This window comes from Dermacentor albipictus, chromosome 3, assembly GCF_038994185.2.
Source record: "Dermacentor albipictus isolate Rhodes 1998 colony chromosome 3, USDA_Dalb.pri_finalv2, whole genome shotgun sequence".
NCBI lineage: Eukaryota > Metazoa > Arthropoda > Arachnida > Ixodida > Ixodidae > Dermacentor > Dermacentor albipictus.
In genome coordinates, this window is record NC_091823.1 from 186,705,068 (window position 1) to 186,723,616 (window position 18,549).

At 50.4% G+C, this 18,549-nt stretch overlaps 1 protein-coding gene across 1 annotated transcript in view; it reads right to left on the minus strand.

Annotated features, from left to right (window-relative positions):
• Positions 1 to 18,549, minus strand: part of Mip (Myoinhibiting peptide precursor) — a 237,124-nt gene that overhangs the window by 61,702 nt on the left and 156,873 nt on the right. Inside the window, exon 3 of the mRNA XM_070536382.1 lies at positions 15,061 to 15,211. Within this exon, the coding sequence (XP_070392483.1) occupies positions 15,089 to 15,211 (123 nt within the window). The 3' untranslated portion in view covers positions 15,061 to 15,088. The remainder of the gene's footprint in view (positions 1 to 15,060; positions 15,212 to 18,549) is intronic.

Genomic DNA, 18,549 nt, shown 5'->3' on the forward strand with positions numbered 1-18,549 from the left:
GATCATCCTGAGCCAACACGAAGCAATCATCGACCTCAAGTCGAAGTCGATAACGCTGTCGGAATATCAAGCGATAGCGCCGGATAGCTCCCGTAGTCACCACGCTTTCAGGGTGCTCGAAGATTAAGTGAGCATCCCACCTCGCTGCAGCATTTTTATTTCCGTGGGCCCTGAAACAATCGCAGTCGTAGAAGGCGTCATAGAGTGCGATCAACGTCTACTGCTCAACCATGGAATTTGCGTCGCAAGAGGGATCGCTCCGCTGCACGGACTGAAAGCGAAAGTGATGCTGAAAAACTTCAGCCAGGAGTTCAAGCACATCAACTAAGGCACGGTGATTGCGTGCATCATGGAATGTGTGGAAACCAGCAACGCGTTTATCCTCTCCGATTCTTCCGCATCTACGCCGACGACCTTGGTTCCCGAACCAGACTTCCACATGAATACAAGTTACCGCATGATTGAGCAGCAACAGCTGAGAAATCCGCTGCGACGATAGAAAGACTGCTTTTCGACGTCGTCGAGGATTCAACAAACGTCAGTCGCAAAGCGTCGCATAATGACCGAAGAGTGCGCTCGACCACTATGCCACAGCCTTTACCGAGTTTCGACGCGAGAGCGTGAACCTATACAAGTCGACTAAATGCTGCACGACGACACCATCCAGCGTTCGAAAAGCCCGTGAGCATCTTCTGTTGTCTTGGTGAAGAAAAAGGGCGGAAGCCTACGTTTCTGCATGGATTATCATCGATTGAATAGGATCACCAAGAAGGACGTATACCCCCTCCCACGGATAAACGGTGTATTGGATCGTCTCTGGAACGCAAAATACTTCTCGTCGATGGATCCCAAGACCGGTTACTCGAAAATAGAAGACGACGACAGGGATTGAGAAAAAATAAACTCTACGAATTCAAGGTCATGCCATTCGGTCTGTTCGCTGTGCCTGCAACGTTCCAGCACGTGATAGATACGGTGTTAGCGGGGTGGAAGTTGCAGACCTGTCTTGTCTACTTGGATGACGTCGTCGTCCTCGCCGGGAATTTCTACGATCATCTTAGGTGGCTTGCGACAGTACTAGGGTCATCAAGTCACCAGGGCTCACTCTGAAGCCAGGAAAGTGCTGCTTCACTTACCATGAGCCTGTGTTCCTGGGCCACGTGATCAGCAAGTATGGAGTCCGCCCCGACCACCAGAAGACAGCTGCCATCCCAAAGTTCTAGCAGCCCATCGACAAGAAGGCACTGCGTACATTCCTTGGCATGTGTGGCTACTACAGTTGCTTTAGAACTTCAGTTTGGCCTATTTGGTATCTACTGCATATCATATTGAGCGCAAATAAAGACGGGGACAGCGGAAGAGAACACAAAAACCGCCCTGTTCTTTTTGTTCTTTTCTGCTGTCGCGGGCAAAGAAGACCTCACCCTGCGGACGTGCTTCGTGTCGGCTCCGCTACTTTCCTATGTTTTTGGCTGATTACCGAACTTCTTGTGGAAATTCGTCCCAGTGATAGGCGGAAGCTTCAGGACTCCCTCAACATCAAGTTCTGCCAGGTGGGCCCATATTCTGGCCGATAGGCAGCGCCTTTTGTCCGCCACGCAGGCGGGGCAAGCTAAGCCTAGCATCTCCTCGCCCGCATCTCCCTTGCCCGGCCGCCACGGCGGCGGGGCGTGCCAAGCTTATCTTGTCGCCGGAGCTCATCGGGGCTCCCAGTCGCCGACGGCAACGTGCCAGGCCTTTCCCGGCGTTAAATGGAAGTTGTCCAGGTAGAAGGAACAGAGATCAGGCCGGAAGACTTCGGCGAGGGAGCGAGGTGGTGGGATGTCAAGAGGAAGAAACAGGCAGACGGTGTGACCGCGTCGGCGCATAACCAGCAGGTGCACATGCAGCGACGGATGGTAGCCACGTCGAATGCGGCAATCACCACAGCGCAGTACAAAAGGAAGTACGCCCGACAAGTGCATCAGATTGCCATGGCAAGCCGAATGCCAGAGTTACCGCCAGACGATTACAAAATCGTCGTACGCCCCCGAGGCGGTTTCAACGTGCGCGATTACGGGACGGATCGCATTTACTGCTGCCTACGTAAGGCGGCGGGTGTAGGCAGAGAAGCGGCCGGGGAAGACAGCATTCTGCCTCAACGTTAAACAGAACGTTGTGGTGCTGAGCACGCCGTCTGAAGACAGAGCTAAACGTTACGGAGCTATTATTAGCAAGCTTTGCGTCGGAGACCGAGAGTTCGAGGCGAACGCCTATCAAGCCGCCCAGGAGAACACTTCCAAGGGCCTGATCAGGAACATTACAAAGACCGAGAGCCCGGCAGAGGTCATTGCTAATCTAGTGACGCAGCGCAACCCCGGTGTGTTGCACGCCAAGCGCATGGGCAACACAGACAAGATAATCGTTTTGTTCGACGGATTCCACGTACCGAGATATGTATATTACGGACCTACGCTGGTGAGATGCTGCCTCTACAGGAAGCAAATTGATGTATGCTACGAGTGCGGGAGAATGGGACACCGCGCCGACGTGTGCCCCAATCCCAACGACAAGATTTGCCGTGGATGCGGATGCAACAATCCGTCGCCTGACCATCGATGCGAGCCGCGTTGTCGACTATGCGGCAAGGGACACTTCACGGGAGACCGCAGGTGCAAGGCGAGATACAAGACCCCGTACATAGTCAAGCGACGCCAACTAGAACGAAAAAGACAAGAAGAGGAAGTAGCGGCCGCAGAGTATGGCAGCTGTTACAACAGCAGCAGCGGCTGTAATGGCAACGGATGCTTCTACCTGAATTACTCAGAGATAGACTGTCATTCAGTCACAGACAACCGAAGAGGACGCTCGGCTAGCCGCGGTGGGAATGGAGGCGCGGGAAAATCCTGATCCCTATCCCGTTCTCGCAACCGGCCACAGCGGCCGAGAAGCACGTCGATGGCGCGCGGTGGTGCCGGTCCGGGCATCGCAGCTGTCGGCCACATCAATCAACAAAGTCAGCAGCAGCAGCCGTGGCAGCAGCAACAAGGTCACAGGAGCACTGGGCAACAGGTGAGCAGGGCGGCTGTCGCCGCTTCTCCCGGCGGCGGAGGCGCTCCGGTGGGCCGCCCTGGCGGGTCCGCCGTCAGCGGTGGCGGTGGGAACGAGCTCGAGCGAGCGATAGAGCGAGTACTACGACAACGCCTAGAACCATTAGAATCGATGATTGCCGAGCTTAAGCGCGAAAATGCGCTCCTTAGAGAGGAAAATTTGAAATTGAAAGGCGAGGCTCTACAACCGCAGCAACCACAGCAACATCACCCGACGATGCCGCCGTCCTCGGTGCCTCGATCACCGACTCCATCTCGGCCTGAGCCAGCCGGGTTGGATACGGATGGCGAGGGTAGCTCGGTGGAGACAGCGGATGAACGGGGTAATCGTCCAGTTACCGCGAAAAGGATCGCACTAGATCCCGCAAGACCCGACACCACACAGCGATGCGGCTGTTACGAGAAATTAGAGAAACGAGTAGACAGCATCGAGAAGAGCCTCGAGGAACGTTTTGCAAAACAGACGGCACATATGAACGAAATGTTTAATAACGCGGTAGCTAAGCTCTCTGAGCAAATAACACAAATGTTTGCCGCGCACTTGGCGCGCATAGACGACATAGAAGCGAGGCTGCCGCCAGCTGCGGGTAGACCAATAAAAACGATGAGCAAGCCGTACTCTAGACAGCAGCAACACAATCAGCCGCAGCAAAACACGCTCACAGACGTAGAGACGCAACCGCGGCAGCAACCAAGTCGCCTCGATGGCGATGGGTTAAATTAAACACAGGCATCATCATGGCTACACACGCAACGAGTCACACTAACATGCACCCGACGCACCACGCCGCGAGACGCAACAACCGAGCAAGAGACCTTCAGAAGTTTGGCAACAGCAGCGAGGCGGTGTACGTAGACGCTGCGCGATATGAAGGAGAGAGAAGCGCACACGCGATCGCGGTTGTCGACCGCACGGGTAAGTGCCTCGCGAGCGGTACAGTGACCACGGGACACATGGAGGCGGCCGAAGAAGCCGCAATAGCCCTAGCACTGGCCATGGTGCCTAGCGCTGCGATCGTGATCAGCGATTCGCAGCTGGTAATCCGCGGGTTCGCGCGCGGTCGCGTCTCGCGGGAAGTGGTCCGCATACTCGAAATCTGTGACGACGGCGACTCGTCATCACCCTCGCAACCCCAAAATTCTACAGTCTTCCTCCTCTGGACCCCGGCACACACCGATGTCCCGCTCGCAGCCAACGAGGTGGCCCACGCCACGGCTCGAGGTCTCACACGCCGAGCCGCCGCAGATTATGTGGCCTCCGCCCCCGCCCCCGAGAGCGGGGCATCGGATCTGCCTGATCGGAACACTACAATAGAAATGCGGCAACAAGAATCACAATGGGCGTGGGGAGATCGCGTGACCACGTTCAGAGACCTCACCCAACAATACAGACTCCAAAGACGCACATTCCCGCCACCACACGAGAAGTTAAACAGGAATGAGGCCGTAACTTTACGCTTGCTCCAGACACGCAGCTACTCTAGCCCCACGGTCCTACATCACTGCTACCCAGGTTTACATCCAACTGATGCCTGCAAAGCTTGCGGACAGCGAGCAGCGCGCCGACACATGCTCTGGGAATGTGCCGGCAACCGCGGTAATGGGACCACATCCGTTTGCGACGCGTCCGTAATGGCGGCCGTTACCACAGTGCGGGAAGCCTCGAGCTCGCTTCTTCCCGACGCCGTCCAAGCTGCGGGGGCCGCCAGGGGACCTTCTCCATCGGCGTCGCCGCCGCTGGGAGGCGGCTCTCAAAAGTTCAGAGTTGGCAGACTAGCTCTGGGCCGTCCGGCAAGCCAAAGATGCCGCCCGAGTCCAAGGACTTCGAGCGGCCACCTGAGGTCACCACAACGAAACTGCCGGCCATTCATTAATAATGTTTCTTCTCTCTCTCTCTCTCTCTCCGCTGTCGCCGTCTTTATTTGTGGTCAATATGATACACAGGTGCTTTGTCAAGGACGTTTCACGCATCGCTGAGCCGCTGACACATCTAACTAAATCTAATGTCGAATTCATGAGGGAAACGCCACAGACTGACGCATTTCAAGAACTCAAACGACGCATGAAGTCGCCACCGGTACTTGCGCACTTCGACGAAGACGACGCCGCCGAAATCCACACTGACGCCAGTGAGCTAGGCCTCGGCAAAAGTGGGAGGCAATTATTCTACGACCGAAAAAAATCCTTCACCATCATTTGGGCTACATGAAAATTTGCCCTTGGCCTATATGGCAGGCCATTCAAAATCGTCAGCGACCATCCCGCGTTGTGTTGGCTAGCGAAGTTAAAGGACCCTTCAGGACGGCTGCGGAGTCTCGTAGTCTGTGGAGCCTCAGACTACAAGAATATGACATCACTGGAGCCTACACTCTGATGCCGACTGCGTATGGCGCGCCTCTACTGACCCGCCAACGCAATACGACGATGATGATGACGCCTTCCAGGAGCAATTACAGCGGAAGGCTTCGCTGCAGAACAACGAGCGGACCCGGAGCTACAAAAAGCCTCCTCCGCTATTTGAATGGCAACACCGACGTTGTCCCTAGGGCACTTAGGCCAGGTTTGTCTTCGTTTTCGCTGCAGACGAACGTGCTCGTAAAAAAAAAAAATCTCCCCAGTCCACGCAAACTACTTTATGGTTATGCCCATGGCAAGCTGCCAGAAATCCTGCACGCCCCTGCACGATGATCAGACAGGCGGACACTTCAGATTTTCCCGCACACTCGCTAGAATACAAGTGCTACTGGACACGCCTCGCCACCGTCGTCACCCGTTACGTGAACAAATGTCGACACTGTCAGCGACGCAAGACACCCCCAAGGCCAGCAGGACTGCTGGAGCTCATCGCGCCTCCATGCCGACCGTTTCAACAAATCGGGATGGACGTATTGGGGTCGTTTCCGACGTCAACATCCGGAAATAACTGAATTGTCGTGGCTATCGACTACCGTACCCACAACACCGAATCGAAAGCCCTATATATACTAAAGGTAGCAGAGCCGAATTGGCGAAATTCTTCGTCGAGAATACCCTGCTGCGACATGGCGCACCGGAAGTCCTCATCACCGACACAGGAACGGCTTTTACAGCAGAGCTCACCTAATCCCTTCGGAAATACAGCAAGACATGCCATAAGAGGGAGATGAATGCTCTTACGGAGCGCTAGAACAAGATCCTCGTGGACATGCTAACAATGTACATGTACATCGACGTCGAACACAAGACGTGGGATACGGTCCTGCCGTACGTAACCTTCGCTTATAACGCGACAGTGCAAGGAACAACTCAACGCCGTTGAAGCTGGTTTACGGAAGGAACTCGACGATGAATCTCAACGCCATGCTGCCGCACGCCACTGACGAAGAGAATCTCGACGTTGCCGCTTATCGCCAGCACGCCGAAGAAGCGCGACAGCTCGGCCGCCTGCGCATCAAGAATCAACACAGAACCGAAAGCCGACACTACAACCTTCGATGACGTTACGTCGACTACCAGCCCGGCGACCGTGTTTGGGTTTGTACCCCAATGCACCGACGAGGACTATTTCGGACCCTACAATATCATCCGACGCATTGGCGCACTCTACTATGTGGCCTTGCCAGACGGCACTCCACTATCACAGCGGCACCGCTCACGACCTGAAATAGTCCACGTTGTGCTACTTAAACCGCTCTACCAGCGCTGACGAACTTTCGGACTTTGCACAGCTGAACTTTGGACTTCCTTGTTATTTTTTGTTCTGTACTACATTGGACTTTGTTCTTTTATTATTGTTGGTGAATAACTGTCCTATTGTTTTTGCCTCTCCTGTTTGTAGCATCGGGAGGATGCTTTTTGAGACGGGAGCAGCTTTTGACAAGTGCAGCTGTTTATCTGTTTCGAGTGACCGCTTTTCGCCGTCTAACAAATGCTGTTACTCAGCGTAGGACGCGCGCGCATGTATCGGGAATTTCTCGAATGTTACTCATGCTGCTTCCTGCTGCCTGCTGTCACCGAAGCTTGTGTCATAGAGAAACATATATAACAAGAGGGGACACTCGGCAAATTACGCCACGCTATAGTATTAACGCCGACTGTTTGCTGCCGCGAGCATAAAAAAAAGAATGTGAAATGAGATTACCAGAAATTGTTTTATTATTTTTATTCTTTCCCGGCAAAAGTAAAAATATCTGCGTGTAAATTAAATTAAACTTTGCGGCTTACTTCCGTTGCCTAGCGACAGGCGAATCGGCGAATGACGAGCCAGAGTCATGCGTCATTCGTCAGACACGCTACCGAAGCGAGAGACAGGCCGCGCATCTGAGCATTGGCCTGTTCAGTCGCCCGTGTGCCTGTTTTTCTATTTTTAAATTTAGCCTGGTTTGGTGGGCTCACGACGAATTCTTGCGTTCTTTCTGAACATCGACATGACACTATTGGACTACGGCAAGGTGAGAAACTTTGTTCGATACTCTGCGACGCATTTAAAGCAATTAGGCTTACGGCACGGCACCTAGGCTAGACTTGTGACGCAGTTAACGAAAAAACAGCGTGGCCGTCGTGGCGCGGTTAATTTGAATTAATGAATCGTACTGCGCGATGGTTGCGACAATTTCTATGAACCCCAATATTATTTTAACTTATTTCGGTAGTTTTTGAGCACGCTAATCGCACAGAGTGCTGTGACGCAGTTGCTAGAGTACTGATTCTTACTGCGACAAGTTTTGGCGCTTTCGGTGACCCCCAACATTATTGTGACAATATTGTCACAGACAAAGCCACAAAGGACTTCGGTTGACGCTGTAGATCTCTTTATTTATCGCTGTCCTGGAACCTTCGTCGTTCTCTTCTTCTGCGAGCCACCCAACATGCCTAGCATGTGGCACCGAATTGCACCGTGTGGCTGTCAGCTGTGTCGAGGTCGTGGCATTACCCCTGTCGAGCCAAACCTGTCGAGCCAACAAGACTGACAGATTGCCTTCAGCGATTCCGAGACGGGGAGGATCATCGTCTGTTTCTACGGTGATCAACGCAGTACTCCTGGGTGCTAAAGTAGCACAGTCACCCGAAACGCGTAACACCGTGGACTTTGGGTGGTAGTCGTCCGAATGAGTTGCGTGTTCGCTGGAAAAAGTGACAAGTAACTCGCGAAGGTTTATGATTGCGCCGTACTCCCGAAGAAAGTCCATGCTGAGTATGACCTGCCTAGAGCACTCTGCCAGTATAATAAATGAACCGACAAATGTGGCCTCACGAATTTGTATCCTCGCAGTGCATTTGCCGATCTGCGTGAGAACATGACCGCCAGCTGTACGGAGTTTAAGTCCTGGCCATGGTGTCGTCACCTTGCGAAGTGCAGTAACCAGGTGTCCGCTCATGACAGAATAATCGGCACCAGTATCGACAAGAGCGGTTACCGGATGGTTATCTACAAAAACAAGTATGTCGGCTGAAACCGGTTCACGGTTTTCGAAGGAAGGTGTCGAAGGTACGCAGTCGTCGTTGTCGTCATCGTCGTCGTCGTCGTCGATGCCGTCGTCGGGGTGTCGCAGCGCAGGATCTTTCGAAGTGCGTTGGACAGCGGCCCCACCCCCAGAGGTCGCTGTTCTTAGTTTCCCCGACTTGGGCTCGTGGCCCGGTTGCCCACGGAAGCGGAGAACGTAGTGTAGCGGCTAGGTGACGCCGATCGTCGAGGTGGTGGTGATCGCGACTGGCGCCTTTGCGGAGACGGAGATCGGGTCGCTGGCAGGGACTGTTCAACCGGTGGGAACTGCGCGTACGGTGACGAAGGTTGACTGGCCAGATATTGCTGGATTTCTCTCGGGCGCTCTCCCTCACGTGGGCGACGAGCGCCGGGTGATAGCCCTCGAGTCCTATTCTTCGGTAGTAGCAGGCACGGTACAAGTGGCCCGCTTCGCCACAGTGGAAGCAGAGTGGCGGATAGTCCGGTGTGCGCCACACGTTTGACTTACGCGTATTGATTCGGGGGCTCGTGGACCCGTATATATTTGTACGTGAAGCTTCGCCCTGGAAGTGGCACAGCGGTTCTTCAGAAGGCGGGTTACGGTGGTTCCCGGGTTGCGATGGTAGCCTCACTGCTTGTGGATAAGTCAGTACGGGGGCGGCTTCAGGTCTGGTTTGCACGAATGGCTGTGCCGCCTGGCGGACTTCTTCGCGGACGATATCTGTGAGGGACGTTACGGTCGGTTGAAATCGTGCTCCCTGTAGTCGATCGAGCTCCTCACGCACGACACTACGCACAAGCTCTCGAAGCGCATTGGTGTCATAGGGCAACGAGAGAGAAGACGCTGATCCCAGGCTGATTTGGCGATCGTAGACTGAGGAACGTTGCTGAACGGCTCGCTCCATTGTCGTAGCCTCACTGACGAACTCAGCTACTGTAGCTGGAGGCCTTCGCATCAGTCCAGCAAACAGCTGCTCTTTCACTGCACGCATCAGCAGGCGTACTTTCTTCGCTTCTGTCATGCCAGGGTCAGCACGCTTCAAAAGCCGCCACATGTCCTCGACGAACATGGCGACGCTTTCGTTCGGCCTTTGAACCCTGTTCTGAAGGGCTTGCTCTGCTCGCTCTTTTCTCGCGGGGCTGCTATACGTATCGCGTATCTGCTGTTGAAATTCTTGCCAGGTGGTAATGGATGGCTCGTGGTTAGCGAACCATGTTCGGGCAGAGTCCTCTAGAGCGAAGTACACGTTCCTTAACTTTTTCTGCTCGTCCCAATAATTGACGTCAGCCACACGATCAAAGTCGTCGAGCCAGTTTTACACGTCCTAAAGGCTCACCATGGAACGGCCGCGGCCAGCGTGGGGTGTGGAGAACCAGCGACGCAGGAGGCTGTCCCGTACCGTATGTCTCCTGTGTCTGGCTTGCGGTTGTGGTGGACATCCTCGGCAGATCTTGCAGGCCGTATTCCGGAGGCAGTCTTTGAAGCCGTCGGCTTTTGCGTAGGTTGTCCACTTCCAGTTCCGGGGGTCAGAGTACATAGACGCGTACCCAGCAGGTCCACCAGTTTGTCAAAGACAAAGCCACAAAGGACTTCGGTCGACGCTGTAGATCTCTTTATTTATCGCTGTCCTGGCACCTTCGTCGTTCTCTTCTTCTGCGAGCCACCCAACATGCCTAGCATGTGGCACCGAATTGCACCGTGTGGCTGTCAGCTGTGTCGAGGTCGTGGCAATATTCGTTACATTTAGGGGTGCTTTAAAACGCAGTGGGCGCGCCTGGTACTGTGACGTGGTTGGCGAAGAACAGCTCGGTCGTGGTGCACAGTTAAGCTTCGAGCTTTAATGCTCTGACAAGTTCGTGGCGCTTTCTCTGACGCCCAACATTTGGCGAGCAGCACTGCTTGTTTCTGCAGGGTTGTGGGAAGAAATAGGCGTGCTCCTGGAAGGACGATGCCCTCAGGCGTTATTGTTAGTTTTGTCTCTATTGATGCAAATAGCTTCAGTTCCGCTGAGACCCAGCTGTTGAGTGGGGGCTACTGAATAGCACTGATAATTAACCGCAGCTGCTTGTCTGCTTTAATTGCGTCAGCGACCTCTTGAACCGAGAAGGCCTTTGAGATGTTCTGGCGCTGAACAAAGTTGACATACTCATTGGGTATCTTGTCGATGCGGGCACACATTTTCGCCTCAGGAACTGGGTGCCTAAAAAGGTAATCGGAAGGATCGCTACTTCCTGCAGTACATAGAACTTGTAATTCGCAGAGCGAGGTGCTCAATGCGCGCGGATGATCTTAGGTTTCCCAGTATGCTCACCAATGACTTGTGATCAGTCACCAAAACGAAGTTGACTTCACAAACGCTAAAGACGGATGTGTGCCCATACAGGTGCGAGCGTCCCGCGTTCACTTTGGAAGTAGCGGCTTTCAACTGGTCTAAGCGCTCTGCTTACACAAGCTATCACTGCAATGCGTTCACTGTCATGCTGTATGAGGATAGCACTCAGTCCATGTGGACTTGCATCTACCCCAGCTCTGTCGGTTAGGATATGTCAAAGCAAGCAAGGGTGGAGGCATCGGACACGACTTGCATTAGCTTCTTAGGAGTGTCCTGCTGTCGTTCTTTCCACTCATTTACAACATTCTTCAATTTCAGTTTACGCAAAGGCAGTGTGAGGTCAGCAAGATTTCTCAGAAGTCTGCCTGAGTAGTTGATCATTCCTAGCAGGCTCTTCGCTCTTTGTGGTGACTCCGGTGTTCTAAGTTGTAGGAAGGCTGCTTTTTTCTTGGGGTCAGGAGGACCGCCATCAGCTGAACAATTAAGTCCAAAGAAGTTCAGTTCACGTTGATGAAAGTGACAGTTCGTTTCATTTTGTGTCAATCCAGCTTCGTGGAGTCGCTGCAGAACGGCTTCCAAGGAGGTGTCGTACTCCTGTTTTGTTCGCCCAATGACAAGAATATCACCACTAACGTTCAGGACATTAGGGACGCCATTGAACACTTGGCGTATGGCATTCAGAAACATTTCAGCTGTACTGCTAATGCCGAAGTTCAGGCGTTTGTAGCGAAACAAGCCAACATGTATTGAGAATGTTGTCAGTTGCCTTGAAGAAGGGTCAAATTACAACTGATGATATTAATTCTTCGAGTGAAGATTGCAGAAGATGTTTGCTCCATTTAAGACAACAATGGTGTCAAACACTGTTGGGCACAAATTTCGTTCCCGTCGAATGGCAGTGTTTAATGAACGAAGATTGATTTCGCATCGAACATGGAGGACGGTGACAACACGCATGCATTGTAGCTTCGAATTTCATCAGGCTGGTGTGGTTTAGACACAATGAGCACAGGAGAAACTCATAGTGTAGGTCGGATGGCTAACTCGATGATGTCTTCTCACAGGAGGCGTTCAAGTTCATTTTCTGTGGCATCACGTTAGGCAAACTGAATACGCCTGTGTAGTTGTGAAACAGGTGGAACGGTGTCGTCCATAAAAGGTGAATGTGCTGGTTTTTGAGTTTTCCAACTCCATTAAACAATTCGGGGAATGCTTCCACGATTTACTTGTCACCTTGATGCTCATTAATTTTGTATCTGATCTGCTCAAGCCCCAGGTTGGATGCTTCTGTAAAGCTTAAGAGTGGTGCACATTTTCCTGGAATGACAAAGATGTCTTCTTCATTGCAGTTATCTTTGTATCTCACTGCGACAGCGACTTTGCTAGAAGTTCAAGTAGGGGTGTTGCTTTGTATGGGAACACTTTGATAAATGCTTCCAAGAGTTTCACCTATAAGAGATCGCTCATAAAGTCATTCTCGCCAACAATTTACCCTGTTGTGCTTGTGTCGATGATTTGTTTTATTTATTAAATACTGCAGGCACGTGGTCCAAGCAGGTACGGCGACATATGGTACATACAATGAAAATGAGATTGACAAAACAAATAGAACCATGAAACTACAAGAATACGAAGTGGATTCAATTAGACAATTTCATTCGGTTAGTGTTCGAGAAAAAAAAGAAAACTTATATTTGTTTGCTCTTGCAGAGTAAGGGGTTAATGCATCATGTCTGCGGTCGCGTGTAGTTTTGGTCGATAAATGCGATAAACGTTCAGATGGGTCAAGGCATAAATTGTTGGTGTGAAGAGGTTTAAAGAATTCAAGTCTCTGCTTCTTTCTTCTACGTTCGAGTGGTTCAATGTTGTTGATTTTCATGAGTTCGGTGGGGGAATCACATCTGGAAAATTTGTGAATAAATCTGACCGCTTTTCTCTGAATTCTCTCAACACTATTGATATTAGTTTTTGTGTATCGCTACCATACTAGGCAAGCATATGCCAACTTAGGTCTAATTAGGGAGGTGTAGCATAGTATTCTAACGTTAAATGGGGCTTTCTGAAGTGTGTGTCTCAACGGGCATAATTTTCTGAAGGCTGGTGAAAGTGACTGGCACATTTTTGGCAGTGGCAATAGCCTTTGGTGATGGGCCTGCTTGAGGGGAAGTCATGGCAACAAAAACATAGTCGTCACCATTGAAATGTATTTGTATAGCGCAACAAAACAAGGACACAAGAAGAAACGAAGGCGAAGACAAGTGCTTGTCGTCATCTTTGTTTCTTCTTGTGCCCTCTTTTTGTTGCGCTTTTCAATGTTGCACCTTTTCAATGTTGCACCTTTTCAATGTTGCACCTTTTCAATGTTGCACCTTTCAATGAGGACGAACCAATAATACTCGCCACTGCTTGAAATAGTGTCACGGGTAGGAGCAGGCTCTTTGGTACTCGAACTCTTCTTACTGCACTCTGCCTGTGTATTGCTGTTTCGACCATTGCTATTGTACACTGTTTGTGCCATTATTCTCGGTTAACGACAGAATCGTGCGAAGCGACGAACCTTGTTGCATGCCTTCCATGTTTTGCCCCATGCAGCACAATTCGATCGTCCGCTTTGGTAAGGCCCCTTCCCACCAAAGTTGCGACAATCTGCCGATGAGACACAAGTTCGCTGGGGTGCATAGGTACCATGGCACCTGTCGTCAATTTCTTTGGTCTTGGCCATGGTGCTGTCCTTTGTGCACTACGAGCGCTGCCGCATTGCTGTCGACGTTCTTTTCAATTTCGGACGCATCCCGTGCGACATCCTCGCACATGCTCCCCTGTTTAATAAGTCTGGTAAAGTCAGGGACTGAAGCATTGCATATTTTGAAGGCGATAGCATCTTGTGGCGAGGTTTATTTGGTTCTCCACTTCAGCGTCGATGCTCTCAAATTTATAGTGGCGAGAAAGCTGTCGGAGGCGCGCGTAAAAGGCGTCTAGTGACTCACCAACGTTCTGCAGTGCTTGACGAAATTTTAGATCGCAAATGTCGAGTTCACTTGCGGAAAAAAAATACGCACTCAGTTTCTCCTGCTGTCTTCCCATACAACGTTCTTCAATGTCAGTTCACGCAAAGGCTGTGTGAGATCAGCAAGATTTCTCAGAAATTTGCCTGAATAGTTGATCACTCCTAGCATGCTCTTTGCTACTTGTGGTGACTCCGGTGTTTTATTTTTGTAAGAAGGCTGCTCTTTTTGGGGTTCAGGACGAGCGCGATCAGCTGAACAAACAAGGCCAAAGAAGTTCAGTTCACACTTCTTTTCATCGATTGTCAATCCAGCTTCTTGAAGTCACTGCAGAACGGCTTCCAAGGTGGCGTCGTGCTCCTGTTTTGTTTGCCCAAAGGCAAGAATACCGTCACTAACGTTGAAAGGGTTGAATGCTTACCTAACTAAAGAGTTGAATGCTGGGCAAGCTGGTATTTTGGCATGAGAACCTTCCGCTTTATTTCAAGATGGCACTCAGTTTCGCTCGTGATGTATCATATTCCGGCATCGATGTGCTCTGCGTGGTCTTGGCCGTGCTTGTAGCCATTGCAGCTTGCGTATTGCTGAGAGGGAGGGAGCGGAATATGTGGTAGACTTCATCACCAACTTAGTGCAGGCGGAGCCTTTTCTCGTGTGTACCTACCGTGATATCGCACGTTAAAGAAAGTTCTCGAACCTTTCCATCGACTTCGTCCTTTGTGGCTGCGACTGCAGGTTGGCGCTTGCTGCAGAGGAAATAGATGACCGACTGACTGTTGGTTTGGCACTCATGCGAGATCAAATAACACTTTTGACACCATTCTAGTCTTCCTGCCGGCCGGGATGCGTTCTGATTGATGAGATAGGTGTGACAGGATGATGCAAGCTTGTTGCTTAAGCTTCCATGTTTTATTATCTCATGGTTACCAACCGAGTATTCATATTTGGTTAAATGCCGGTAATAAACGCTACAGTAATTTCGAATCTTTCTCATTTCCAATTCAACATTTCCACCAAACTGCCATATTTCCTCATCATCATGACTGTGCGGTTGACACTTTCGGTTTTTCTCTCTCGTTCGTATTATCGTTGCGCAGCTTGTTTGTTTTCATGCGTAGGAATGTAATTCTTTACACTCCGTTAAATTGATAATCTGCCTTATTGACAACAGAGAAAGGGGCACGAATTACGTGGTGCTAGAGGGCGTTCACCTCGGCCTCAGCCCCAGTAGCCGCTGAGGTCGTTCCAGTGGTTCTCGCGCAGGGCAGCCGGTCCTGCGGCACGGGCGCTGATGCCGTGTCCTGCACCCTCGCCAGACTCTCCGGCACGCAGCAGCAGGGCCTGCACGCCGCATTGCAACAGCTGTGAGATTCCTTTTGCCAGCCATGGCTTCCAGACTGGCTTCGTCCGATGCAATGCATGAACGTGGACTGCTAAAGAACTTACCTTTCAACGCACAAAAAAAGAACAGACTTCTTATCCTACATTTAGCTGCTAGCTTTTACTCCTGGCTAGATTGCACTGATTTGTCCAATTTATTGACATGTATTTTGGGCTCTCGTGAACAAGTTACGCCATGCACATTCGAGAGAGGGCCCCGGGTTATTTAGCTTATCGGGCCAGATCGTGATCGAATCTGTAGTACACATTTCTCGAGATTCGTTGGATTTGAGTTTTTTCACACGTATGGACATTCCGTAATGGCGCATTGAAGGCCACCAGAACAGTTTTTATTATGCCTTGTCGCTAACCATATGCCCCAAAAGAAAATGACGAACCGCCAGTAAAATCTCAACCCGTAATTAACGGGACGGTAAGCGGATCAGCACAAAACAATGGCTCGGACAAGGAGGACGCCGGCCTCGGCGTATTTTCCGGCACAAGTTACGGCCATGTTGCTTTCAGACGATGAACCACGCATGTTTGCCTCCTCCGCCAGCACTGTCCCTAAGTGCAAAACGGGGCATGACAGAAAGTCGCGTTGCAGTGCAACAATGGCACATTGTCTTATTCTCGACGCTGCCAACACTGAGGTTCAGCTTTGCCATTAGTGGTTCCATCGGCTGAAGCCGCGGAATGGTCATTAGCAGATGACCGTAACTTCAAAGTGAAGCTTTATTTCGGAGTTCGAGGCACTTATGCATACGTATCTGGCCTCTAAGGCCGAAGGCATTGAAGAGGATGGTGGCGTCATCTAGCGACGCTGTAGCGAAGAATTAGTTTACCATCTCAAACTTAGAGTTTCATATAATAATTAGTAGATAGAACTGTGGCACTAGCGTCTATGGGAACTGCAAGCAGTGCCATTCAGCCAGTATGGGAGTGATCGATATTACATGAATTCGCCTGAAGTTGGTCCTTCTGGTTTCGAACGTTATTATGAATTCGCTAACTCATTTCAAGCAAAGTACGGCAAGCTAAATGATTTATTAAGCATGAATAAAGTTTCCCGGCGGAAGCATTCGAACACAGGACCCCTAGCAGACAAGCCTGTCATCGATACCATTGCGCCACACACGCATGCTTTGACAAGCGGCGTAGAACACCCTGTCTTGAGCGAAACTGAGTGCGCCTCGATCCGCAGTTGCGTTAGGGGATACCGACGCATCGTGAACACCATCAGTGCGACAGCACGCTGTGAATCGCCACTGAAATTTTTAGCAAATAACATTGTAGATATTGTGTTCTGGGTGTATGTATGTGTCCATCCTGTCCCTCACTCGCTGTAAATAAAGTTTCTTCGCATACCATGCTGCTCTTGAAACTAATATTTGTATCTCAATAACCACTTTTTGTATACTCAGAATATGGTTCATGAGGGAATAGCATTAAAAATACTTGGCTTAACATAGATGTGCAATACAATTGGGCCGGTTATTTTTCTTTTTTTTCTGTTTCGCGGAAAACGAGCGAGTCCTTTGAAATCTTCTGTTAGCGAGAGCTTTGCAGATTGGATAACCGTGCACGGCAGGAACACGTTATTGGTAGTTAAACGCAAATGGTAGGCGGACAACGTGATACAAGCAACACAGCGCATTAAGGACCACGAACAACTCGAGACAGGACAAGCGCCAACTTTCAACGAGGATTTTAAAGCGGATTCCGAGAATGTAGATACACCCATCCACAGAGAGGAGGAAGGTACACTGCCACGTGCTGAATATTTCAAAGATTCAAGCTCTTTTTTTTTCATATTATCACTGACGGCCAACAGACTCAATCATCTCCTGCCCGTGTGATCTCGTCAGCGTCTATTACTTCCCTAGCTAAGCTATCGCGATAACCCACCGTGGTTGCTCAGTGGCTAAGGTGTTAGGCTGCTGAGCACGAGGTCGCGGGATCGAATCCCGGCCACGGCGGCCGCACTTCGATGGGGGCGAAATGCGGAAACACCCGTGTACTTAGATTTAGGTGCACGTTAAAGAACCCCAGGTGGTCGAAATTTCCGGAGTCCCCCACTACGGCGTGCCTCAGAAAGTGGTTTTGGCACGTAAAGCCCCATAATTTAATTTTTTTTAAGCTATCGCGATAGCGATACACGGCAACAGTCTGATCAAACAAAGGCCGGCAAGGTGGCTGCGCGTCAGGTTTTTTACCATGAGCTGCCAGTTAGACGTCTGCAGCAATATTGACTTTTTTGTTGTGCTCTTGCAGACGCACATTCAAGCACTTTTTCGTTCTTGTCACTCATGCGCGATTCAGCCTTCTTTCTGCGATGCCGGCCTTCAGCAACTGAAACCTGCCTCAGATACCACGCCGGCTCCGAGCGAGCCATTTGCCTTTGAAGGCTTTCTACCATGGATTGATCGCGTGATTTGCAAAGAACGCCAAGCAAGAAAGAGCGCACTATATTTATTTGGACAACCTTAGAATGTGTTGAGCTGTGTGGTAAAGGGGGTTTTCTTGGCTCCTGACCCATTCATTGAACACGTGTGTTCATCTCTGAGACGCAGCCGGAAATCGAATGCTGCGCTGTTCGCGGAATTTGAAGGCGAAAGTGCGTTAAAAAAATGCGTTACATGCGTTAAAAGAGGGTAAAATACGCGAGACAATAGGGTCTGTAAAATCTAAAAAGCAATCTAAAGGAGTTTGGCCAATAGGGCCCGTAAAAACAGATCTATTTAAAAAAAATATAATGAATCATCAACGTACCGTAAAATTTTTGAAGCCTTAAGTTCACCAAGCAGCTCAAAAAAAGCCTTGTCACATCGGGCTAAAGGCAAATCACTTAAAATATTTGCAATGCGCGACCCTATGCAAGCACCCAGTTTTTGCGGGTAAATGTTCTTGTCAAAAGCCATAAAGGTTGACGTTAAATAGCATGATAAACACTCTAAAAACCATTGGTACTCACGCCACAGGCGTTTTATAAGTCTACAGCACCGAGCTCGTCACTTGCAGCCTCGACACGCAATAGCAGTTCTTTATTTGTAAAAGAATAATTTTTTATATCAACACAGAATGCGCTTAAACATTTGTGGTCACTTCACCTTAGGAAATCAATAATGGCGGCAGAATCTTTAGTCAGGAACGGGTCGACTACGTCAAGTAAGTTGAACTTGATTTGCATGAAGTCCGCTACGCACTTTTGCCACGTACCAAATTCAAGGACGATCACGTGGAAGGCACATCCCACCATATGAGTCTTAGCCGAGAAAGACATTTCCAAACAGTCGTTA